At 40.6% G+C, this 26,238-nt stretch overlaps 1 protein-coding gene across 1 annotated transcript in view; it reads right to left on the minus strand.

Annotated features, from left to right (window-relative positions):
• The window catches only part of XDH (xanthine dehydrogenase), a gene marked incomplete at both ends in the record, with an annotated part of 65,539 nt that extends 62,022 nt beyond the window's left edge, over positions 1 to 3,517 (minus strand). Inside the window, one exon of the mRNA XM_083377032.1 lies at positions 3,470 to 3,517. Coding sequence (XP_083233158.1) covers positions 3,470 to 3,517 — 48 coding nt within the window. The remainder of the gene's footprint in view (positions 1 to 3,469) is intronic.
• Positions 3,518 to 26,238: the final 22,721 nt, after the last annotated feature.

Consider the following 26,238-nt stretch of genomic DNA (forward strand, 5'->3'; position numbering starts at 1 on the left):
TTGCTATTGCCATTGATTTAATGAGAGATCAATTTTCCATCAAGACTATCATATGGGAAGAAAAACATTTGCCCCCTGAACCCCACAACTTCCCAAATCTAATTCCTTCCACATATGTAGGACCTGCAACTCCCATAATTTCTAGCCAGCATTTATAGAGCACATTTTGGGAAAGATGATTTAATGCATATCTACTCAAACAAAGTCAAACCATTCATGTAGATACATCACTGGGACATTAAGTGTATAAAGAGTGGTAAAACAAATGCATACGACCCTCCTTTCATTGAAGTAGTTATTTTTCTTTTTATATCCCCTTATTACAAAATCATTATTAATCAAAATTTTCCAGTCAAGTACAAGTGATGGTCATGCTATAATGAAAGGGGGAAATAGTATGACTTTGGCTGTTGGTTTGAGAAGTTAGGTACTTAATGAACTTCAAATGATAAATATTAATTTTGGCTTGTTTTTCTATACCTTATCAAATTCTCCCTATCACTCATCATTGTAGCCTTGAAGTCACATGCAGCAAACTAGACCAGTTATTCGCAATGCCAGATTGCCAGAAATAGAGACAAGGTAACCTTTCTCATCAACTGCAATATATTGTGTTCTGTCCTAAGCTCTCGGTCACTACATTCCCAGGGTTTGCTGAAATGCTCTCTACCTTGTGCCTCTTCTTCTGGTAGCATTTCATCATCTTTCCATGCTGCACTGGTTTTGAAGGATCTGAACAAACTTGCACAACAAAGCCTGCTTACGTCAAGATGACTATGACAGAACTCGTGCATCTTTTAGTCACAGTGTCGACTCATTTTATGAAACAAGCAATCCAAATTATTTTCCAACCTTTTCCCAAGCTTAAGCTACTAAATCAATACTGGCACCTTTTCAGAGGATTTTTGACTTGTGAAAGAGACACAGCTGATGTAAAACGTACTGTATGAGGGAAGATGATTAGATAGGATTTCAGTTAATGTTTAGATCTGTAAAAGCCTGGAACAAACACTTTTGCACATTTTGTATCAGGAGTTGTTAACTTGTCATCAAATACAGGGATTTGGACTCAGTCAACCTCCACCCCAGCCTCAGTGTGGTTTTTAGTTGGCCACCCTCTAAAGAAGATGTTCTGCCAGAATTGCTTACAGAAAGAGGAAGGCTCTAGAAGTATCTAGAAGAGTTGCATGCTTGTAACTATCAATACATTGCCTATTCTGCTTCAACTTGTAGCAGCTCTTGAAGAATTCAAAAGTGGGAAGATTTTTTCCCCCGGATGTCTAATAAGCTTTTTTAGTTAAAAATCTATGGGCTGAGCAGGTCTTTTCTACATGCAAAGCATACAGTATTCTGCTGAGCAATGATCTATTGGGGTAGGGCAAAAAGTTGTAGGAACAGGACTTCACTTTTCTCTTTATTTCAAGGATGCTCATAGTTAGAAAAAGAAAAGGGAAAAGAAAAGACCTCTGTTGGGATAAACCCTAGATCAGTGCTTTTCAACCTTTTCACCCATTGAACCACTTTTAGGATATGGCAACATCCGAGTACCACCAGTCACCTAGCAAGGTGTCAAAAACCTGATGACCAAAAAAAAAAAGGAAAAAAGTGATGAAGTACAGGTAGTCCTCGACTTACAACAGTTCAGTTAGTGACTGTTCAAATTTACAATGGCACTGAAAAAAGTGCCCCTCAAGCCACAGCCGAGCAAAACACCTGCCTGCCTGCCTGCCTGGCGGTGCTCTTCTTTTTGTCCGAGGTTTTCATTGTTGTGAGCATTGCTGTTGAGGATTGGCAGCAGGGGTGGGGTGGAGGGGTGTTTGGTTTTTATTTCCCCCCTCCCCATCTGCTGGGTGGTTGCAGCAGGTTTTGGTCATTTCACATGACCCTGGGACACTGTCACCATCATAAATATGAATAAAGCATCTCAATGTAAATCAAAAGACCCTGGAGATGCTGCAACGTTCCAGCTGACCGGCGCTTCTTCTGGGCTCAGAAGCAGCAGGATCAGCACTGAGCTCCACTGAGCCCTGACACACCCAAAGAAGTGCTGATCCTGGTGCTTTTGCTGAGCCCTGACAGCCCTGTAGCTCCAGCCATCTCTCACTCAGGCTTGTGCAATGCTGCCACCGGTTAAGCTCATTCCCCTCCCCTGCTACAACTTTTCTAGGATGGTCGTGTACCACCTGCCAGGTGCCAATGTACCACAGGTGGTACCCGTACCACTGGTTGAAAAGCCCTGCACTAGAGAGATTTAAAGAAGCTGTGATGATTGTGTCATTCTGCTCTCCAGTTTAATTAAGCATGAACAAAAACAATATTCTCCTTTGACTGCAGATTGATACAGGTACAGATTGAAAGCTACAAACCACAGTGTTTTCAAGGAAGTAAGAACAGTGACTTTTTATACAGTTTGTTGATGCAACCTGCCTAATCTCCTGGCTGTGCCCCATTTGGTACCTCTGTATGACAGCCCTCTGGTAGAGCAATTGCTGAGGGTATCTTTTTAAGACAAGCTTCAGTCAGATGCTCAGCCATAAAAGCAGAATTTGGCCATGCTGTATGAGATTAATCTAAGCTATTTATAATGGAATTAAAAGGTAGGTGCTAATTTATTTAAATTCATGAACTACATCCTGGCAGCAGGAACAAATTCTATGCAGAGTCTGGCAGTGAAATTTTCTGGAGCAAACTAGTACATGGCCATACAGTATATTTTTCTCTGAAATTCATTAGGGATGGAATAATCTACCTGTTCCAGCACGGAACCCATCTGTTATTGGTAATTGCTAACATTTAAACTTACTGTCAAATAAAGATGTAGGAGTCTGGGAGGGGAAAATGGGACTTACTTTTGTAATTCAGTTCATGGATATTAATATGCTAACTGAAAAGCAACCAAAGATGAGATCAGGAAAAGTTCAAGGCAATCAAGAAAATATACATTATTTGATTACTATGGAGCATAGGAGATTTTGTTACTTTGTCTTACATTGTCTTACTTTGGTGGATTTCTGCAGTTCTCTTTAATTCAGCTCTATTAGGATTTATTGAGCATTTGCTCAGCACTGAGTTATGAACGACACTATTATAAAAGTGACGTCCCTGCCTTAAGATCTTTTTCAATGCAAAATGAAACAGAAACACCCTGAAAAATGCTATGCTTTTTCCTACCTTTTTGATTCAAAGAAACATTGGATCCACTAAAAAACTTAATTTGTTTTCTAAAATCACTCCCACCCCCAATTGCCATAATGATAGCTACAGTATTCATCAGCTATCACTGCTCTTCATTCATCTATCGTTTATTGAATAAATCAGTAAATATCTTAAAGAGATAACTTAAATCCAGTACTGCTTCTCTGAGAAACGCTTTTGCCACCTGCTAAAGAGGGAGAAGAGCCATGGGAGTAATCCATGAACTAAGATGCAAGAAGAAATGTTACATAAAAAAACACGGGTTCTCTCCTACCTTCTTGCCATTTACAAAGAAGACCAGTTCATTGTTTTCTGGGGCCATTTTTTGCATCTTCTGAATGGAAAATAGGAATAAGTTCCTGGATCACACTCTCTAAAGTTGCCCAACACAGCTGCAGCCTGTCCCAGGAATATCAAAACAGGCAATGTGAGAAGTTCTTATGAATCTTTTATCTTATATTGCAACATTAAAAGAGTCCAAGTTATAAAAGAACCGCCCAGAGGTGTGTCAGCTACACTTGGTTGGGACTTCCTGCTCTAAAGATAGTGGAGGGAAAACAGAAAAAAAAAGTAGGCTCCACCCCTTTCTGTGCCATGAAATTCAATGCAATCTTCTGTAGGTCAGGCAGGCAAACTTTGGCAGGAGAACAAGGTTGATCAAAATTATGTCTGTTCTTTCACATTCTACCACTTGTGACATAGCTTTGGAATAACTGATTCTACAGTAGTGGTTCTTCAACTATTTGACCCCAATTACTCCCTTCCCCAGCCTTGAATAATGTCATTACCCAGAGAGGAAAAGCCCAGACTCTGTTATTTCACTAGCTGCGGTCCCAAACTGGATTCTTGACACACAAACAAGCAATTTCAAATTGCTCTATTTGATATGCTCAAATTAACTGTTTGGGGTGATTAATCCCAATTTAGAGCCAATGTTGTAGAGTAGTATTATGTCACCATAACTTACAGTAACTTTGTAACAACTTTCTTTCTTAAAAAAACTGCTCAAACCTGACAAATCGACGCTTAAATGTATACTATATACTTAGAATGTAATTTAAAACACAAATAGATTAATCCAACTGATTTTATAATTCTCAAATCCTTGCAATTGTAATATGTTAGTCAAAAAGAAGTGAGGACATTCATCTTGGGCAATTATGCTTAGGCAGGATGCAATCTGGGTCGGTCATCAGGACCAGAGGTTTAGTCTTCTAAGCTTTTGGACTCACGCCAAAAGGGAATTTCTGTTCAGCAGAATGTGTTTCTCTCTGGCAGAATTTTGCTTTTATTAGATGACCCTTAATTGTGATGGGAACCACTGTCCAGTAGTTCTCTTGTGCAAAAATAATTCCTCAATCAACTTATATCCATCTTGAATGCTTTCCTTTCATACCTCTCAAAAAAAACAGCTTTAGTGTCTATTACTAAACTTTGAAGATTGAGAGATCAGCATCAAATCAAGCATGACCTAATTATAATTTATTTATATTCGCCATCTTTTTCTAAATAAAATATAAGTATACCTGCAAGGAAAAATCCTATTTAAACTGATGATCAGTATAACACTTCCTGAGAAGAACCTTATGATAACCCCCCTGCAATTCTTAGGCCTACTAATAGTCCTTCATTTTTAAAAGCAGCATTATGCAATGCATAGCTACATTCCTCAGCTTTTACTAGAGTGATTTGAAACATGCGTATACATGCATTTAATGCATATTTAAATTAAAATTTGTGCTTATGAAGAATTAGACCTTTGTTATCACGGAGGCATTTTATTTGATGAAGTAGTATTCCAAAACTCAAATATATCCAAAATCCACATGCATTTGCACCAATAATTCTGAAACAATTGATTAAGCAAGCTGGAAGTTGATATTATCTATGTTCATAGCAACCTGGTTGGGTTTCCAATACCATGCTTCTTAGTATTTCTAATAAAGTATAGCATAGCTCAGCAAAATATAAACAATGAAATATTTGTGGTGTCACACAAACTTTAATCATATTTCAACAGTATTATAGGCCATGTTTTTAAAGGCACACAATGCAGCAATCTCAAATTTATCAGACTTGGGTATGTTTACTACTTGGATGATGGATTGCCTGACACCCTTTGGGCAGCCTTGAGATTGGTGGAAGAAAGTTAGAGAGATTAAAAATACTTAAACATTTACTCAGTCTACTTATGAAAGGGAAAGTAGAACATTACCTCATCTGAACTTCCTGCTAGCCCACTGTGTAGTTCAAAATCACTATAGCCAAGTAGCCTCTGTATTCTTTATCCCTGCCTTTCTAATGATCCAAACAATATAAATTCAAGTATAGAGTACATGTTCTGCAAGCCAAATATCTCGGTTTCATCCTTGGTATTTTCAGTCTATGCATCTCAGACTGAAGAACAGAAAAAAACAGCACAGTGGTGGGATGCAGCCAGTTTGCACCACTTCAGCAGAATCGGTAGCTAATTTTTTGTTGCCCAGGCCCAGAACAAACTTCCAGAAGCAGCATCCACACAGAAAACTGATTGTTCACATATTTGAATCCCACCACTGGAACAGGAACGTATTCAAACAAACAGACAAGGATTATCCACTGGGCATAATGGATTAATGAACTGACTTGGATGACAATTTAATATTGTTAAAACTTTTCCTTCTTGGCTGGCCAGATAAGAACATAAAGTTAAACCTGCTGGTCATTATATGTGTAAGAAAAGAAGAATAGGTGAGGCTGTAAGGCCAACTACTACTATAAAAAATAAGACTCTATATATTATGGAGAAATAAAGCATTAAAAATGAGAACTGGTTTAGGTTTCTTAATGGCTTTGATAATAAAACTCCCTAAAATGAGGCAAATTCATCACATTAGACATTAGAATTTTTGTTTAGCAAATAAACCAGTGAAAGAATCCAGGGTTCATTTGAGGAGAGATGACTTTGCATTTTTAAAAAGATTAAGGCTTAGAATGATCTGAGGCTTGCAATGTATACCGGGGCAAAACCCCCAACCCCACAGTGTTTTAAGATAGGTGCAGAACAAAAAGAATGTCAATGAAGCGATCCGTTTGCTCCTTAGGGAAGACAACTAGATCATGACAAGGAACACGGAGAGGGTTGAACTAGCTAATTCCTATTTTGCTTTGACTTTTTGCAAAAAAAAAAAAAGTGCTCCAACCTGTCAGAACTGGGGACTGAAGAGAAATGCAAGTCAAAAGAGGCATAGAAGTGGTGAGAGAGCCCTTACTTGCTTTGAATAAATTCAAGTCACTGAGACTGGATGGATTACCTCCACGGGTGCTACAGTAACTGGCGGATGTGATCACAGAACTATTTATCATCTTTGAAAACTTCTGAAACAGAGGAGAAGTAACAAAAGGATAAACAAGAGGTAGCCTTATGCCATTTTGGGGGGGAGGGGGGGAGAAAGGGAGGGAGGAGGGGAGATACCAATCAACTGGACATTTATTGTATACCTAGAAAAATCCTAGAAAAAATAACCAGACAGCAAGTTTGCACATATTTAGAAAGAAACAAGTTAATTGCTAGAAGCCAGCATAGTTGTGTTAACAATAGTTCATGCCAGAAAAACATAACCCTTATTCCGAAAGATAACACAGACCATACATTAATCCAAAATTACAGACCCATATCACTTCTTAACTCGGACTACAAGATATTTACATCAATTATAGCGGAACGATTGAAACGATTTCTGAATGATTTCATACACGCAGATCAAAATGGTTTTCTCGCTAAGAGACACACTAAGCACAACATTAGAATAATATTAGATACATTGGAGTACTATGAATTACATAGCGAACAACAGATGGCATTACTTTTCTTAGACGCCCAAAAGGCATTTGACAATGTTAAATGGTCTTTTTTGTGCCAACAGCTTAGCTTTATGAATATGGGAGAAAAGTTTATAAATATAATTAGGGCAATTTATGACAATCAGGAAGCAAAAATAATTATTAATGGGGAAGCATCTAGCAAGTTTCAAATTCAAAAGGGAACACGGCAAGGCTGCCCCTTATCACCGTTGCTGTTTATATTGACTCTTGAAGTATTAACGAGAACTATAAGAAACGACCCAAAGATAAAAGGATTAACCATTAAAAAGGAAACCTTTAAATTGCAAGCTTTCGCGGACGATCTAGTTTTTATTATGGAGGATCCATGTCAGACGGGACCAAAGCTATTGGAAGAATTATCTAAATATGGTGAGGTTGCCGGACTGCGAATAAATAGAAATAAGACCAAGATGATTGTTAAAAATATGACCAATAAACAAAAAGGTAATCTGGCCGAAATCACGGATATAGAAATAGTCAAGAAAATAAAATATTTAGGGATTAACATTACGGCTAGATGCACTTCACTCAAAAAGGATAATTATGATAGTGTAGTGAATCAAATAAAAGGTGACCTGGAAAGATGGGGAAACCTAAAACTCTCATTATTGGGAAGAATCGCTGTCATTAAGATGAATATTCTGCCTAAAATCCTGTTTTTGTTTCAGAATATCCCAATTCAACTCGACTCTAAATTTTTTCGAAATTTGGATAAATTATCACTAAATTTTATTTGGCAGGGGAAAAAACCAAGAATTAAATTGAAATATTTACAAGACACGAAGGAAAATGGGGGTTTTGGATTGCCAGACTGGGAATTATATTACCACGCCGCGGCCCTGAGCTGGATTAGAGAATGGGTAATCTTGAGAAATAGAAGACTATTAACTTTAGAGGGTCACGATTTGCAGTATGGCTGGCATGCTTTCCTATGGACGGAGAAACAAGGTCTTTTCTCGCATTTTCAAAGACACCGGATCAGGCAAGTGCTATTCAATACTTGGAAAAAAATTAGATCTCACAATTACACCAAAATACCGGTCTGGCTATCCACCCTTGAAGCGATAGTTTACCCAAATCTGTTTGATTTGGGTAACATAATCTCATACAAGGATATTCTGAATGAGGAGGGGGAATTGAAACTTAGGAATGAACTAGAATTACAAGGTATAAAACTCGATTGGTGGGCCTACTTACAAATCCAATCGAGATTTAGGAAGGATAAAAATGAATGGGGGATATATACCTCTGAAACAGCATTGGACAAAATATTATTGGGACCGGACTCTAAACAAATAAGGAATTTTTATAAATTACTTTTGGGATATAAGCTGTTTGAAGAGCAAGTGAAAGACCCCATGTTGATCTGGGCTAACAATTTAGGACATAACATCGACCTAGATACTTGGCAAACAATTTGGGATAGGAATAAAAGGATAACACTGGCCTCATCGTATAAAGAAAATTTATTTAAAATGTTTTACCGATGGCATCTTCCCCCAGCCCGCTTAGCAAAAATGTACACAACAGCATCTCCCAAATGTTGGAAGTGTTCTGAAGAGATAGGCACATACTTCCACACGTGGTGGTCTTGCAGTAAAACACAAAAATTTTGGAGAATGATTTGGATTTGGCTGAAAGAAATATTGAAACAAGATCTGGAGTTTAGTCCAGAACTTTTCTTGTTGGGAATCACGAAAGAGAAATATCCTAAAGATGTGCTATACTTAACGATCCATATTATCACAGCAGCTAGAATATCATTTGCGCAAAAATGGAAAAAGAATGAGATCCCAGGACAAAAAGAGGTTATTAGGAAAATTTGGGATTGCGCTGAAATGGACAAATTAACTTTGGAATTAAAGAATAAAGATCAATCAGACTATTATAGAATTTGGAACAAATTGTATCTTTGGATGGATAAAAAGAAAGGTCTCTATTAGGTTTTACAGACTAGCTCACTGTTTTAAATATTGTGGTATTTCACCGATTTGTAATCTAAGTGTATTTAAGTGTATTTTTGATGTACATATATACATGTATATATATATATTTAAACATTGTAGACAAAAAGGTTTGTCAGCTCGCTGGTACTGTGTCCAATGTTTTTAAATAATAAATTTAATAAAAAAATTAAAATTTTTTAAAAAAAAAAAATAGTTCATGCCAGAAAAGTCTTGTATGGTTTGGGAGGTGGGAGGGAAGAGACTAAATTAAAGGGACTAAATTATTCCACCAAAAGAATGTCAATATGATCTTCAGTAAGGCGGGAACCTACTTCTTGATAAAATGAAACAGCGGAGGATGGGTTACCCAACTACCAGGTGGATTTGCATTTGACTGAGCCACATACCAAATGTGTATTCCTTAATAAACCTATATCTGCCTGGAAGAAGGCTAGCTTATGGTTTTATCCTTTGCTCACTGATCCTCAACACTTTAGAATTACTTAGGCAAAGAGATAGAAGGGATGTCTATCAAATCTGCAGATAACACAAAACTGAGAGGGAGGGATTGCTACAGAAATGAGGCTCAAGGTTGGCTTCTGGCATGAGGAATGGCTGTATGGAAACATCTCCATGAAGGAGCAGAGACAACGACTGCTGTGAAAACAAAAAACCAGTGAGTAGAATAAGTCTGATCCTTAACATGGGTTGTTTAAATTTCTCTGATCATTCATTTGGCTCAATAGTTGGCAGCATATGACTAACTTTGAGTTTGGAAGTTAAGCAGAGTTGGGCCTAGTTGGCATTTAGATGAAGACTGGACAACCAAACGAGGATTTCAAAAATATAGAAAGCGAGGTAGCAGAAGTGAGTAGAAAGATGAGGCATTCATCCAACTTGTTTTAAATGGTGTACGCACAATCAAGGTAAGATAGATGCAAAGATAGATGTGAGGTGAGCGACATTGTAGACCTGTCTAATGTATATTGAATGCCTGCATAGAATTTACAGACAGCTAAAGGGAGATTTTTTTTAATTTGTAACTTTAGAAAAGGGTGAAATTTTATTATATTAGCATATAAATATTTAGGTAGTTATTTGCCAATTGTTAAAGAGAGCTGAAGATTTAGAGATGGCCTTATAGAAAATGAGGTGATGCATGGAATGAACTATTTGGTTGTGTTTTAAGAGATAGTGATAAGTTGTTAATGTTGACTATATTTTCTGAGGATGAAGGGGGAAGTGTCTTCTTTTTTTTCTTTTTTATTTTGTGTGTGTTTACGTGTGCACAAACACACAGTGTGTGTGTGTGTGTGTGTGTGTGTCTATATATATATATATACACATACATACATATATGTCTTGGCATATATATACATATATGTCTTGGCATATATATACATATATGTCTTGGCATATATATATACATATATGTCTTGGCATATATATACATATATGTCTTGGCATATATATACATATATGTCTTGGCATATATATACATATATGTCTTGGCATATATATACATATATGTCTTGGCATATATATACATATATGTCTTGGCATATATATACATATATGTCTTGGCATATATATACATATATGTCTTGGCATATATATACATATATGTCTTGGCATATATATACATATATGTCTTGGCATATATATACATATATGTCTTGGCATATATATACATATATGTCTTGGCATATATATACATATATGTCTTGGCATATATATACATATATGTCTTGGCATATATATACATATATGTCTTGGCATATTCGGGTCTTTTCCCGTGTAGGATTGAGGGTGTCTTGGCAACATTTCGATGAGGTCCCACTCGTCATCTTCAAGCTGGTGTCTTCGGTTTCATGCTTCTGCAAGCGAAGTGTGATCGGAGCTGCTGTCTCTCTATAAATACTGGTGGGGATGTGTGGGGTGCTGGCTTTGTTGCTGTAAGTGGATTGGTTGGCTGTGATGTTATATCATAATTGGTTGATGGGGTTATTACCTCATCAAAACGTCGCCATAACACCCTCAATCCTACACGGGAAAATATATATATATATATATATATATATATATATATATATATATATATATATATATATATATATATATATATATATATATATATATATATATATATATATATATATGATAAGATTAAAAATACGAATCCCAGGCATGTTAAAATTAACAAACAAATGAACACTGGGATAGAATTAAAAACTAAAACAGTTTTTATTGCTGAAAAATCAAGCTTTCGTTGGCCAACTGCCAACGTCATCAGGATGGAGATGCTGGGGTGGGGAGATTCCGTTTATACTGTTGGTGTCTGCACTCTGCTCATGGAGCACGCTCAGATCTGTTTGTTGAGGTCTGCCGTATTTCTTTGAGTTGCCGCGCATCCGTTTTTGGGATGTATTTGTCTCTGGGTATCTGTTGTTAAAAGTGAATTGTTTATAGCTCCATGTGTTGTAGCCATAACCCTGGTCATTGTCCGTGTTCTCATGCCAGGGATCTTAAATGGTTGTTGCTCTTCTTCTTTGTGTTCGACATTGCAGAGTGGTTGTGTGCTGGTGCAATCTTGGATTTGATGCAATGAGAAATTGGGAAGAGCAACGACGTGCGCGACATGAAGACAAACAGTGCAAGAATTCATAAATTACCTCATTGCATCAAATCCAAGATTGCACCAGCACACAACCACTCTGCAATGTTGAACACAAAGAAGAACCTTTAGTTCTATGCGGGGAAAAAACCCGAATAACCAAAGATCCATATATATATATATATATATATATATATATATATATATATATATATATATATATATATATATATATATATATATATATATATATATATACACATATAATATGTATTTTATATTTATACACACACATACACTACTGTATTTCTATATTAATTTTATTAGTTTCACTACTTTAATATAATTCTCAAAAAAATTATTTAAAAAGTTACTATATTAGATTATGCTCTATCTGATGAAAGTTAGAAGCCACTTCTTTATTAATGTCTTTGCTGCCATTTCTTTTCTTTTTTTCTTTGTTTTCTTTTTTCTGCAACCTCTGATTTTCTCTCTCTGTCATTTGGGTCATATTAGGTTTTACTATGCTTATTAAAAACTTCAGTAAAATTGTTATAAAAGAAAATAGTCTGAAGTTTCAAAAGAATCTGACTAGATTTGAACACAAGCTGGATCCAATAAAATTCTGTTCAATGGCAAGAAATACAAAGTTCTGCCATTAGATGGGAAGAACCAGATGCAGATACAAAACAGGTGGTATATGAGTCAGCAACTTTATTTATGAGAAGGAAACGTGTGTCCTAGTAGATCACAGATAAAACAGGAGCCAGAGGAATGCTGCAGCTGCCCAAAAGCCAATGCAATATCCCTGCATCAACCAAGGTGTAATCATAGGAAGTTGAAGTTTCGCTGTCTACTGCACTGGTCAGATGGCACCTGGAATACTACCAGATGTAGACATCACAACAAAATGCTGAGGGATTAGAAAGAATGCAAAAAAAAAACCCACAAATACACAAGGGGTTTAAAGGCTGAATCTTATGAAGAACAGATAAAAGAACTGGGTGTGTTTAGCCTAAAAAAGAGAAGGTTAAGAGAGAGGTGATTGCAGTCGTCCATTACTTGAAGACTATCAAGAGAAAAAGGATATAGATTTATTTTCTTTAACCAATGGCAAGAACCAATGGATAGAAGCTCTCCACAGAAAGATCCAGATTTGAAATTCTTGACTAAGACTCAAAAACTAAACTTGTAAGCCGCCCTGAGTCTTCGGAGAAGGGCGGGATATAAATGGAATTAAAATAAAAATAAAAAAATATGAGAGCTACTTAATAGCTCTCATGGTCCAGACTGCTTTCTGGAGTCATGGGTATTCTGGAGATTTTCAAACAAAGGTTGGACAATTATTTGTCAGAATTGTTTCTTTCTATTAATTGTTCTCCAACTACCAGGAACTGTCTTTCAAATGCCAAATCTTCATTTCTTCCAACAAAACATTTTTTCTTCCTTTTGCTATCCAACCTATAATGAGTGAATGCACTAATAGAAGATACCCAGGAGATTTTAAGGACTTCCTCTGCGTAACAACGGCAGCTACTGACTGGATCTCCAAACTCGACATTAAACTCTGAAATGTTATTTCTGTTTTCCTCTTAGGTTTTATAATTGCTTCTTTTTAAAAAAAATTGTTTTAACTGTTCTAACTTGTAAATATGAAGTGCTTTTAATTCTGTGTGTGACCAGCCATACGCTAAATAAATAAATAAATAAATAAATAAATAAATAAATAAATAAATAAATAAATAATTTGTACATAAAAAAATTTGAGGAGAATGTGGCAACACGGTTCCATGTCCTAAGCTCATAATAGAGGGTGGATGACACATCTAAATTAATAGGTGTTTTTACTGCATGCCTGATGCATTCATCATATATCAAGATAAGGAATTATTGCATAAAAGTGAATATATATTCTAATATTTGAAAATGCCAATATAGTATAGAAAAAAAACTTTGTCATTACACAGTATTTCTGAGGTAGACTGTGACTGTTTTTTACAGTCTACAAAAGGCTCAGTTTGTTGGTGTGGTCTAAAATAAAGAAAAGCTTGTTGAAACATGTTTGCTTTAAATCTCTTTATCTATCTAATAATGGGATTAGTTGTATTTGGGTTAGGTGCTAAGGCGAAATGAACTTAAACACATAAAACAAAATACACCAAAGCGCCTACTTTAAGATGTATACATCTTATGAAAATGGCAGACCACAAAAAGTTGGGGGAGGAAAGGGAGGAACAAATCTGGGGATAAAGATAATATCCTTGTTCTGTCCTTAATCCTGTTTTTGCACTTTGTGGAAATAATGTAGGGCAAAGGGTGAGGACAGCAATAACCATTGCTCTTGCTCAAAACCACCATCAAAAGCTGACATCAGCCAGAGCATAGAAGAACTCAAAGTAGTAGTGCAAGACCAGAGGATGTGAAGAGACCTGACCCATACAATCTCCAAGAGCTGGACATGACTGAATGGACATCATAATCATCATTGTTCAAAACAAGTACACTGCCACTATTAATAAGAATAAGAATAAGTTGGAAGGGACCTTAGAGGTCATCTAGTCCAACCCCCTGCTCAGGCAGGAAACCTTATACTATTTCAGGCAAATAGCTGTCCAGTCTCTTCTTAAAAACCTCCAGTTTTGGAGCATTCACCACCTCTGGAGGCAGGTTGTTCTACTGGTTAATTGTTCTAACTGTCAGGAAGTTTCTCCTTAGTTCTAGATTGCTTCGCTCCTTGACTAGTTTCCATCCGTTGCTTCTTGTCCTGCTTTCAGGCGCTTTGGAGAATAGCTTGACTCCCTCTTCTTTGTGGTAGCCCCTGAGATATTGGAACACTGCTATCATGTCACCCCTCACCCCTCACCCCTATATGTTTTAGCCTCCAGCCCCCTAATTATCTTTGTTGCTCTTCTCTGTACCCTTTCTAGAGTCTCGACATCTTTTTTACATTGTGGTGACCAAAACTGGATGCAGTATTCCAGGTGTGGCCTTACCAAAGCATTGTAAAGTGGTATTAGTACTTCACTTGGTCTTGATTCTATCCCTCTGTTAATGCAGCCTAGCACTGTGTTGGCTTTTTTGGCAGCTGCAGCACACTGCTGGCTCATATTGAAGTGATTGTCTACTAGGACTCCGAGATCCCTCTCACAGTTACTACTATTGAGCAAGGTACCACCTATACTATACCTGTGCATTTGATTTTTCCTGCCTAAATGTAGAACCTTACTTTTTTCACCATTGAATTTCATTTTGTTAGATAGTGCCCAGTGTTTGAGTCTGTCCAGATCCTTCTGTATCTTAAGCCTATCTTCTGGAGTATTGGCTATTCCTGCCAGCTTGGTATCGTCTGCAAATTTGATGAGTTCCCCATCTATCCCCTCATCCAAATCGTTAATGAAGATATTGAAGAGCACTAGGCCCAGAACAGAGCCCTGGGGCACCCCACTACACACTTCCTTCCATGTAGATGCAGTTCCATTGAGGACCACACGCTGAGTATGGCCTGTCAGCCAGCTATGAATCCATCTGGTGGTGATGCTATCTAACCCACATTTTTCTATTTTATCAAGTAGTAGGTTGCGATCTACTTTATCAAATGCCTTACTGAAGTCCAAGTAAATTATATCTTCAGCATTCCTCTGGTCCACTAATTTTGTCACTTGGTCAAAGAATGTAATAAGATTTGTCTGGCATGATCTGTTTTTGACAAACCCATGTTGACTTTTAGTGATGACTTTGTTCGCATCAAGGTGTTTGCTGATTTGTTGTTTGATTATCTTTTCCAGAATCTTCCCAGGTATTGAGGTCAGGCTGATAGGTCTGTAATTTCCTGGATCTATTTTTTTTTTCCCTTTTTTGAAGATGGGAACTACATCAGCTCTCTTCCAGTCCTCTGGTAGTTCCCCAGTGCTCCAGGATCTATGAAAAATATAGCTCAGTGGTTCTGAGATCACGTCTGCCAGTTCCTTGAGAACTTTGGGGTGTAATCCATCTGGTCCTGGTGATTTGAACTTGTCTAGGCTGGACAGGTGTTCACTTACCATTTTTTGCCTATCTTAACTTGCGTTTCTATTCTGTTTTTTATGGCACTGGTTTTGGTAGGTTGGACTGTTTTTTTCCTTTGTGTAAAGACAGATGCAAAAAACGAGTTAAATAGTTCTGCTTTCTCCCTGTTGCTTGTCACCTTCTTGCCATTTTCCCCCACTAATGGACCAATCATTTCCTTAACTTTTTTCTTGTTTCTTATATGTTGAAAGAAGCTTTTTTTGTTATTTTTGACTTTGGTTGCAAGCCTTAGTTCATTTTGAGCCTTAGCTTCCCTCACTTCATCTTTGCAGGCACGGGCTGTTTGCTGATATTCTGCCTTAGTTATGTGCCCCTCTTTCCACTTCTTATACTTGTCCTTTTCATCTTTCAGTTTATCAAAGAGTTCTTTATGCAGCCATGCTGGTTTCTTTTGAGAGCTTGTTATTTTTCTTCTTTGTTGGTATTGTACTAGACTGGGCCTTTATTATCTCACTTTTCAAAATTTCCCAAGCTTCTTGAGTTGTTTTCCCCTTTAGGATTCTCATCCATGGAATTCTTCCCATGGTCTCTCTAAGTTTATTGAAATTAGCTCTTTTAAAGTCCAAGACTCTAGTTTGGCTGTGTTCTATTGCTTGTGCCTCCAGAATGTTGAATTCCAATATTGCATGTTATATTATACAGGTCCAAAGTAGGAAATTCTTCTGTTTTTAAGCAAGGCCTGGACTCCTAGAGTTCCCGTTGTAAAACCTATTCTTCTTTTGAAGACAGAAAAGATGGAACTAGCAAACTGGGTGACTTTGTCAAACTGCTGCCAGGTTGTTATTTCGGAAGTCAAATAAATGTTTACATTTAGCATCAAAAGGAAGATGAATAAACTGAAGATACAGAACATTGCTGAACTTCTTCATTCTGCATTGCGTTCTGAATGATCATAGGATCATAGGGTTGGAAGAGACATTGGAGGTGTTCTAGTCAAAACCTAAGACAGGAGTCTTCATACCATCTCAGAAAAAAAGCTTTTTCCATTTTTCCCTTAAAAGCTCTTGTGATGGAGCATCCACAACTGCGGGAAACAAGTTGTTCCACTGCTTAAAAATTCTCACTATCAATTCTCACCAGTGTAGTACAGAGCAGTATTATCACTTCCTTTGATCTTGATGCTATCCTTCTTTTGATGCAACTCAGGACTCTGCTGGCTTTTTTTCCCCCAGCTGCAGCACACTGTTGAATCTAATATTCCCAATGTTATAACATTGTCTTGTATCATTTTGTAAGTCTCAGTATTAATTGACATCAAGAACAGGCTTGTTTTTTTTTCCCTCTGCTTAGAATCTTTAGTCCCTTTAAGTGTCCAGTCTTTAAAATCATCTCTTTTATTTGTTTTTACAACAGCTAGAATAATCAAAATAACTCTTTCCCATAAGAAACTGTTTATTTTTTATAATTAATTCCAATTAATTATAAAATTCAGCCTTCCATCCTCCCGAGGTAGGTAAAATGAGGACCCAGATTGTTGGGGGCAATTAAGCTGACTTTGTAATAATGCCGCTTGGGGTGTGTGTGAAAGCCCTAATAAGCAGGCATATACATAGAATGAAGGCTACTGCTAAGCTTGTAAGCCGCCCTGAGTCTTCAGAGAAGGGCGGGATATAAATGGAATTAAAATAAAAAATAAATAAATAAAATATAGTAAAAAAAATACTCCAAATTTATCTGGACCCTGCTCATAACATCATTAGATCAAAAGCTTATTTAACTTTTTGTTGATTATTTCAAATTCTTTGAATTCTAAAACTTATATTTTGTTGTTGTTGGTCAGAGTTGAAGATAAATTATTTTCAAACTTTTTTGTTCCAAAGGTCTCTGAAAGGTTTGAAATGATTAATAGGCAATTTTAGAAAGTATAAATTAGATTTGATTGCAGTTCTGTTTCCATTTTCCTACCTCCTTCCTTAGTTTCCTTGGCCTAATCTTTCTTGATTGTTTTCTGCATTTTGCTGAACATTACTTATTCTGAAAGGGAACAGCCTGGTGGGATTGGGAAACTAATTCATAGGGAGCACTTGAACTATATGTCAGAATCCATTTATATCACATTCATAAATGTATGTTTAAAACATTATCCCCCCCCCCATGGATTCTGTCATCTCCCGAGGAAGGAGGAGCGCATGTGGATTCAGCCTGCCTTAAGTTATTTCAAAGACCAAGGGAACCTTTTGAACTGGGGGAACAAAAGGGAGGGTTAGAGATGAAGGCATCTGGCCTGTGTCTTCGTTTAATTCTGTAGAGGAAGAAGGCAATAACCATAAAGATTCAAAGTTCCGTTTTTCCCATGAAAGGGATGACACGAAGTAAAATGATGGGGGCTGACCAAATGGGGTTGAGGGAAGGGGGGTTGAACCGGGATCCCTTCATAGAGTTTCAATTTGTAAAACAATACTAAGTCCTGTCTTGTATTTCCACAACCAAGCATGTCCTAGTAAAAATTCCTTTTGGACTAGAACTGACTCCAAGAGTTTTTGTTTTCCTAAGACGTGGATTGGGGTGGGTCCTGACACTATATTTGAAAAAGTATGTTGAATTAAATCAAATTCAGTTTGTTCTTGCCAATGTGCTCCTATTCTGACCTTGCTTACTTTTGCAGTTTTGGACCCAGCTTTGTCTAGGAGTCTTTCATCTTGGGAAAAAAAAACGTTATCCATCTGTGCAGTAAGGCACAATCGTTTCCTTAGCCAGTATTAGTTGAAAAATCCTCAATAACAAAATGTACGTATTGCAGAACGCTAAAACCAAAAAATCATTTGAGCCCAAACTGTACACACACACACACACACACACACACACACACACACTTAATTGTAGGACTATTGAACAATTAAGGATAATGCCATGTCACGCTGATAACTAACTGAAGCTTGTTTGAAGATAAGCCTCATCAACCATTAGAGATATTTTAGGATTCACCTTCATGTGGACCCGTGCCCCTCCTGGCTGGTTTATGCGGCTCGGGATGGGACATGAGGCTGGATCCAGGCAGTGATAACTGCTTCCTTGAGTGAGGGTAGTTTTCCCACCACCTTGAAGGAGGCGGTGGTGAGACCCCTCCTTAAGAAGCCTGCCCTGGACCCAGCTGTATTAAACAACTTTTATCCGGTCTCCAACCTTTGCTTTCTTGTGAAGGTTGTTGAGAGCGTGGTGGTGCATCAGCTCCCTTTGTTCCTGGAAGAAGCTGATTCTGGACCCGTACCAATCGGGTTTCAGGCCTGGGCACAGCACGGGAGACGGCATTGGTCGCTCTGGTTAATGATCTCTGGTGGGCTCGGGACAGGGGTTGTTCTTCTGTCCTAGTCCTATTAGACCTCTCAGAGGCTTTTGATACCATCGACCATGGTATATTGCTGCGGCGTCTCAGGGGATTGGGAGTGGGAGGCACTGTATTTCAGTGGTTTTCCTCCTACCTTCTGAGACGTTCGCAGTCGGTGTTGGCAGGGGGGCAGAGGTCGACCTCGAGGCCTCTCATTTGTGGAGTTCCTCAGGGGTCGGTCCTCTCGCCTCTCCTGTTCAACATCTATATGAAGCCTCTAGGTGAGATCATTCGTGGTTTTAGAGTTGGGTATCATCAGTATGCTGATGATACCCAGCTTTTCATTTCGACCCCAAACCACCCCAGTGATGCCCTCGACGTGATGTCTCATTGCCTGGAGGCGGTCCGGGTCTGGATGGGGAGGAACAGGCTTCGGCTCAACCCTGACAAGACTGAGTGGCTGTGCATACCGGCATCTCAGGAAATTCGGATTGTTCCACCTCTTGCTATGGGGGGGTGAGTTATTGCCCCCTGTAGATAGGGCTCGCAACTTGGGTGTCCTCCTAGATCAGGGGTGTCAAACTCAGTTTCACTGAGGGCCGCATCAGCATTGTGGTTGCCCTCAGGGGGCTGGGTGGGTATGGTCAGGGTGGGTGTGGCCTACTGGTGGGCGTGGCCAGAGTGCGTATGGCCTACTGGGTGGGCGTGGCCAGCTCTACATTGTTCGCGTCAAGGGTGCCTATGGGGGCCTGGGCAGGAGTGGGACAGATCTGAGGGTCTCTGGCAGAAGGAGAGTCTCTGGGCCAGGGCCAAGGCAGTGGGGGCCGTTCCCTCACTGTTTCCAGGATGGCTTCGCGGGCCGCATGAAACCACTTCGCGGGCCGGATCCGGCCCCCGGGCCTTGTGTTTGACATGTCTGTCCTAGATTCACAGCTCTCCTTAGAAGATCATATAGGAGCTGTGACTAGGGGGGCCTTCGCCCAGGTTCGCCTGGTGCACCAGTTGCGGCCCTATCTGGACCGGGATGCCTTGCGTATGGTCACTCATGCACTCGTGACCTCTCATTTAGACTACTGAAATGCTCTCTACATGGGGCTGCCCTTGAGGACCACTTGGAGGCTTCAGCTGGTGCAGAATGCAGCCGCACGAGTTGTGTTGGGGGGTCTCCCGATACTCCCATGTTACACCTCTGCTCCGTGAGCTGCATTGGCTTCCAGTTGCCCTCCGGGTGAGATTCAAGGCACTGGTGATGACCTATAAAGCCCTACATGGCATGGGTCCGGATTACCTTTGGGAGCACCTGCTGCCGACGTCAACTTTCCTTCGTCCAGTGCGCTCCCACAGAGAGGGCCTCCTCAGGGTGCCACCAGTCAGAGAATGTCGACTGGTGACCCCCAGGGGGAGGGCGTTCTCTGTGGGCGCGCCAGACCTTTGGAACCGCTTACTGGTTGAGCTCCGGATGGCTCCTGACCTTTGCTCCTTCCACCGTGATCTGAAAACTTATTTATTCAAACAAGCCAGCCTGGTCTGATGGATTTGGGGTTTTAATATTGATTTTAATTATCTATTGCATTTGGCATAATTATTTAATTTTCTTTTTATTTATTTTTATTTTATTTTAATTCCATTTATATCCCGCCCTTCTCCAAAGACTCAGGGCGGCTTACAAGCTTAACTTTTAACTTTTGTACCTTGTATTTTCGATATTTATTGCTCTGTACACCGCCCTGAGTCCTTCGGGAGAAGGGCGGTATATAAATCAAATAAATATAAATATAAATATATAAATGTGTATAATTTAATAATTGAAATCTGTCAGATAAGTTAAGATTTTTGCCAATTCAGAAATAGTGTAGCAACCTTCTGAATCCTGCCAATGATCCCGCACTGTTTCTGTATAGCGGGGCCCCAACTGATATACTCCACCCAACATAATATACTCCACCCAATCACTTAAAAATCTACTGCCTGAATTTACAGAAGGTGCAAAGTTGGCTAATTGTATTTTCACACCACTTGTTAACTAATGGTTTACTGTATGGTATAAGTTACAGATTGATAATTCAATAATGGGATTCAGTATGTTGTATGAATGCACCCAGTTCAAAGGACTATCTCTGAATCATTGTTGAAATATGCAAAGCCCTAAGAATTAATATTTAGCAGTGTTTTGAGACTGAATGGTGTGTTTCCAAGAATGGAAGCATCTGATACCATATCCAATGCCTTGTTAACCACAGAGTTTCATTTTGAATCAAACCATTATTGTGTCACTAGAACATCTGATCATTATTTCTAGAGTTGTTATGAAAGCAATTTGATAATCCATGGATCTTTTCAAAAGAGCCAGCATTTATGCCCTTGCAATTGAATATAAAGGATTTTCAATCCTAATTTGTTCATAAATGAGCAAGCAATGGACAAAACAAAATCAAATCAGATTGGGAAATTTCAGAATTCTGCCTACTTTCTTAATATTGGGCCATAGCTAAATACTATCAGAACTGAGCAAGACAACAGAATAATGAATAAAAGCTTATTAGGAAGTGGAATTTAAAATATATATAGGGAAATAAATTTTTAATTTCTGAAATAATTCCCACAGCTTGGAAAATGTTTCTTAGCATCAAATCTAAACCTGCATTGTTCTTAGATGAACATATAACTCCATGATTGCCTCCCTATGGGTGTGCTAAGAACAGACCTTTTTTTAAATCCCTCATAATTATTTTTGCTTGCTCAAAATATTTCTCTTTTATTGTGTTGCTTTGTTGTTTTGTGAAAGATAATACTAATTGTCATAGTGTATTGAAAAGGCTCAATTTATAGACAAGTCTAGTTGCTTCTTCCATATTCCAAGCTGATCAGCTGATTTTACAGTGAGGTAGTAGGAAGAGCAGTGTTGGAAAAACACTGAGAGAACCTATAAGTCAAATCAAAAGTGGTGGTACATATAACTTTACTATATATATATTGTCAGGACCCACCTCAATCCACATCTTAGGAAATAAGAACTCTTGGGTGCAAGTTTGTCCAAAAGGAAAAGTTTACTAGGATGAGATCGGTTGTGGCAATGCAAGACCGGATCTGACATTGAGTTACATTTCAATCCAATATAAAGCATTCCCGTTTCAGCCCCCTCCCCTCAATCCATTTGGTCAGGCTCACATCATTTACTTAGGTGTCAGGCCCTTCCGTGGGAAAGGGAAATCTTGTGTTTATTGTTATTGCTTCTTCCTTTCTGTTGCAAATGGAGATGCAACCCAGATCTCTCTCTCCCCCTGTTTCCCCCAGATCAAAAGCTTCCCTGGTCTTTGAAAACAGCCTACTGCAATCTGAATAACCATCCTCTCCCCCCACCCTCGGAGAGATGGCAGAATCCCCAGAATAAGCACAATATTCTAACCATACATTTATGAAATGTGATATAAATGGATTCTGACATATATATTGTACAAGAGGCAGCAACTAAAACCATCCCAAATAAAAAGAAATGCAAGAAAATACTTTGGCCACCTAATGAGAAGGAAGGAATCACTGGAGAAGAGCCTAATGCTGGGAAAGATTGAGGGCAATAGAAGAAGGGGACGACAGAGAATGAGGTGGCTGGATGGAGTCACTGAAGCAGTAGGCATGAGCTTAAATGGACTCCAGAAGATGGTAGAGGACAGGAAGGCCTGGAGGAACATTGTCTATGGGGTCGTGATGGGTCGAACACGACTTCGCAGCTAACAACAGCAACATCAATATATATATATAGTAAAATTATACACATATAGACCCACCCCCTATGGGTGACATAGGTACTGTGAAGGCACCATTGCTTTGAATCACTTTAGGTATATGTTTGTTTATTTATTTTGGAAATGTACTTTTGTTGCAGCATATAAACCGGGCCACTATTTTACTTCCAGAGCACAATGAAATATGTTGAAAGATATAAATAGCTTGGCCTGATCCCTAAGGGGTTGTTTCTTCTTAAGCCAACCTGCTCATTCCCTAAAATCAGAAAGTAAAAGGCTCTCCTCACATGAGTAGGCACCTGTCTTTGCCTGTGTACAGCCCGTGTGGTATTTCACTCAATCAGAAAAATGATTTCTTATACTGGCCCAATGAACTTTAGAATTTAATCAGTTCATTTGCTGCTGTAAAGAAGGCACAGTGAAGGCATAGTGCATTTTCTTTGAAGCTATGGGGTAGGCAGGTCCCCACTAGTGAGAATTCATTTATTTATTTATTTATTATTATTTATTTATTAATTTAATTTATATACCGCCCTTCTCCCAGGGGACTCAGGGCGGTGAACAGGGCAATACATAAAAACTGGATACAAAAATTTAAATTATTAAAACATGATTAAACAATGCCCATAAAATTAATACAAATTTAAAATTAAAGTTCATTTATAAAAATCCCACCCCGTCCCATCAGGCCAGGCCAGCTTGTTTAAAGAGATGGGTTTTAAGATCGCGCCGGAAGGAGCGGAGATCGGGTGCCATCCGGAGCTCAACCGGAAGATGGTTCCATAAATCCGGTGCACCCACAGAGAACGCCCTCCCCCTGGGGGCCACCAGTCGGCATTCTTTGACCGGTGGCACCCTGAGGAGGCCCTCTCTGTGGGAGCGTACTGGGCGGAGGGAAGTTGACGCCGGCTGCAGGTGCTCCCCAAGGTATTCCGGACCCATGCCATGAAGGGCTTTGTAGGTCATTACCAACACCTTGAACCTCACCCGGAAGACAACTGGTAGCCAATGCAGCTCGCGGAGCAAAGGTGTGACATGGGAGTATCGGGAAACTCCCAGTACAACTCTCGCGGCTGCATTCTGTACCAGTTGGAGCCTCCGAGTGGTCTTCAAGGGTAGCCCCATGTAGAGAGCGTTGCAGTAATCAAGACGAGAGGTCACGAGCGCATGAGTGACCGTACGTAAGGCATCCCGGTCTAGATAGGGCCGCAACTGGCGCACCAGGCGAACCTGGGCGAAGGCCCCCCTAGTCACAGCTACGATATGGTCTTCTAAGGAGAGTTGTGAATCTAGGAGGACTCCCAAGTTGCGAGCCCTATCTACAGGAGGTAATGACTCACCCCCCATAGTGAGGGGTGGGATATCCTGAATATCCCGAGATGCCGGTACGCACAGCCACTCAGTCTTGTCAGGGTTGAGTCGAAGCCTATTCCTCCCCATCCAGACCCGGACCGCCTCCAGGCACCGGGACATCACATCGAGGGCATCACTGGGGTGGTTTGGGGTCGAAATGAAAAGTTGGGTATCATCAGCATACTGATGATACCCAACTCCAAAACCACGAATGATCTCACCCAGCGGTTTCATGTAGATGTTGAACAGGAGAGGCGAGAGGACCGACCCCTGAGGGACTCCACAAACGAGAGGCCTCGCGGTCGACCTCTGCCCCCCTGCCAACACCGACTGCGAGCGTCCCAGGAGATAGGACGAGAACCACTGAAGAACCGTGCCTCTCACTCCAATCCCCTGAGACGCCGCAGCAGGATACCATGGTCGATGGTATCGAAAGCCGCTGAGAGGTCTAATAGGACTAGGACAGAGGAATATCCCTTGTCCCGAGCCCTCCAGAGATCATTCACCAGCGCGACCAATGCCGTCTCCGTGCTGTACCCGGGCCTGAAGCCCGATTGGTACGGGTCTAGATAATCCGCTTCATCCAGGACCAGAGGGAGCTGATGCGCCACCACACTCTCAACAACCTTCGCAAGAAGGCGAAGGTTGGAGACCGGACGAAAGTTATTCAAAACAGCCGGGTCCAAGGCAGGCTTCTTGAGGAGAGGTCTTACCACCGCCTCTTTCAAGGCGGCGGGAAAACTACCCTCACTCAGAGAGGCAGATATAACCGCCTGGAACCAGCCTCGTGTCCCCTCCCGGGCTGCATAAACCAGCCAGGAAGGGCACGGGTCCAATAAACATGTGGTGGAGCTCAGCCTCCCCATGATCCTGTCCACTTCCTCCGGAGTTACAGGATCGAACTCCTCCCAGGTGACATTGACAAGACCGCTCGCGTCCTGATCGTCCGAAACTGCCCAGTCGGAGTCCAAACCGGTCCGAATCCGAGCGATTTTGTCCGACAGATGTTGACTAAATTCCTCGGCACGCCCCTGCAAGGGTTCCTCACTCACCTCCTGATTAAGGAGGGAGCGGGTCACCCTAAACAGGGCGGCCGGGCGATTATCTGCGGACGCGATGAGGGCAGCGAAGTAGTTAGACCTCGCCACCCTCATCGCTGCGAGATAAGACCTAATATGGGTTCTTAGTCGCAATCGGTCGGATTCAGACCGGCTGGACCTCCAAATGCTCTCTAGGCCCCGTCTCCGACGCTTCATCTCCCGGAGCTCCACAGAGAACCATGGAGCCCATTGGGATCTGCGCTGGGTCAGGGGCCGCAAGGGTACAACTCGGTCAAGTGCCTCTGTGGCCGTCCTTTCCCAGGCTTCCACTAAGGCATCTGCCGAGCTGTGAGCTGAGGAGGCAGGTGGGGACCCCAGTGCTGCCTGGAGCCTCTCAGGGTCCATTAAGCGTCTGGGGCGGAACCATCTAGTTGGCTCAACAACCCCACGGTGGGGAGTGGCAAAACGGAAGACCAGCTGCAGGAGATGATGATCGGTCCATGACAGGGGCATAACAATTGGGGAGCCCCCACCAAGATCATCTAACCACTGACCAGATAAGAAAACCAAGTCAAGGGTGTGGCCTCCCTCATGAGTCGGTCCATGAATTACCTGCGTCAGGTCCATGGCCGTCATGGAAGCCATGAACTCCCGAGCTAACTCAGATGCTCCTCCCAGGGATGGTAGATTGAAGTCTCCCAAAACCATAAGTTTGGGAAACTCAATCACCAGCCCTGAGAGGATATCGAGAAGCTCAGGCAGGGCTGCTGCTGTGCGACTAGGTGAAAGGTACACCAGCAGCAAGCCCAACTGCGCCCTAGGACCAAACCTCAATAAGAGAGATTCACACCCGACTATCTGAGGAACGGTGGCCTCCTGCGGACATAAGGTCTCCCTCATAACCACAGCCACTCCCCCACCCCTACCCTGAGTCCGAGGCTGGTGTAACACCCGGAAGCCTGGTGGGCAAAGATCAACCAGGGGGATACCACCCTCTGGGCCCAACCAGGTTTCCGTGATGCAGGCCAACCCTCGACCAGATCCCGGATGAGAGGAGCCTTGTTAGCAACGGACCTGGCATTCAGGTACACCAGCCGGAGCTCAGGTGGCTGCACATCCCCGCTCCCAGAACCTTGGGACGAAGACAGAGGGT

Source organism: Vipera ursinii (genome assembly GCF_947247035.1).
Source record: "Vipera ursinii genome assembly, chromosome: 1".
NCBI lineage: Eukaryota > Metazoa > Chordata > Lepidosauria > Squamata > Viperidae > Vipera > Vipera ursinii.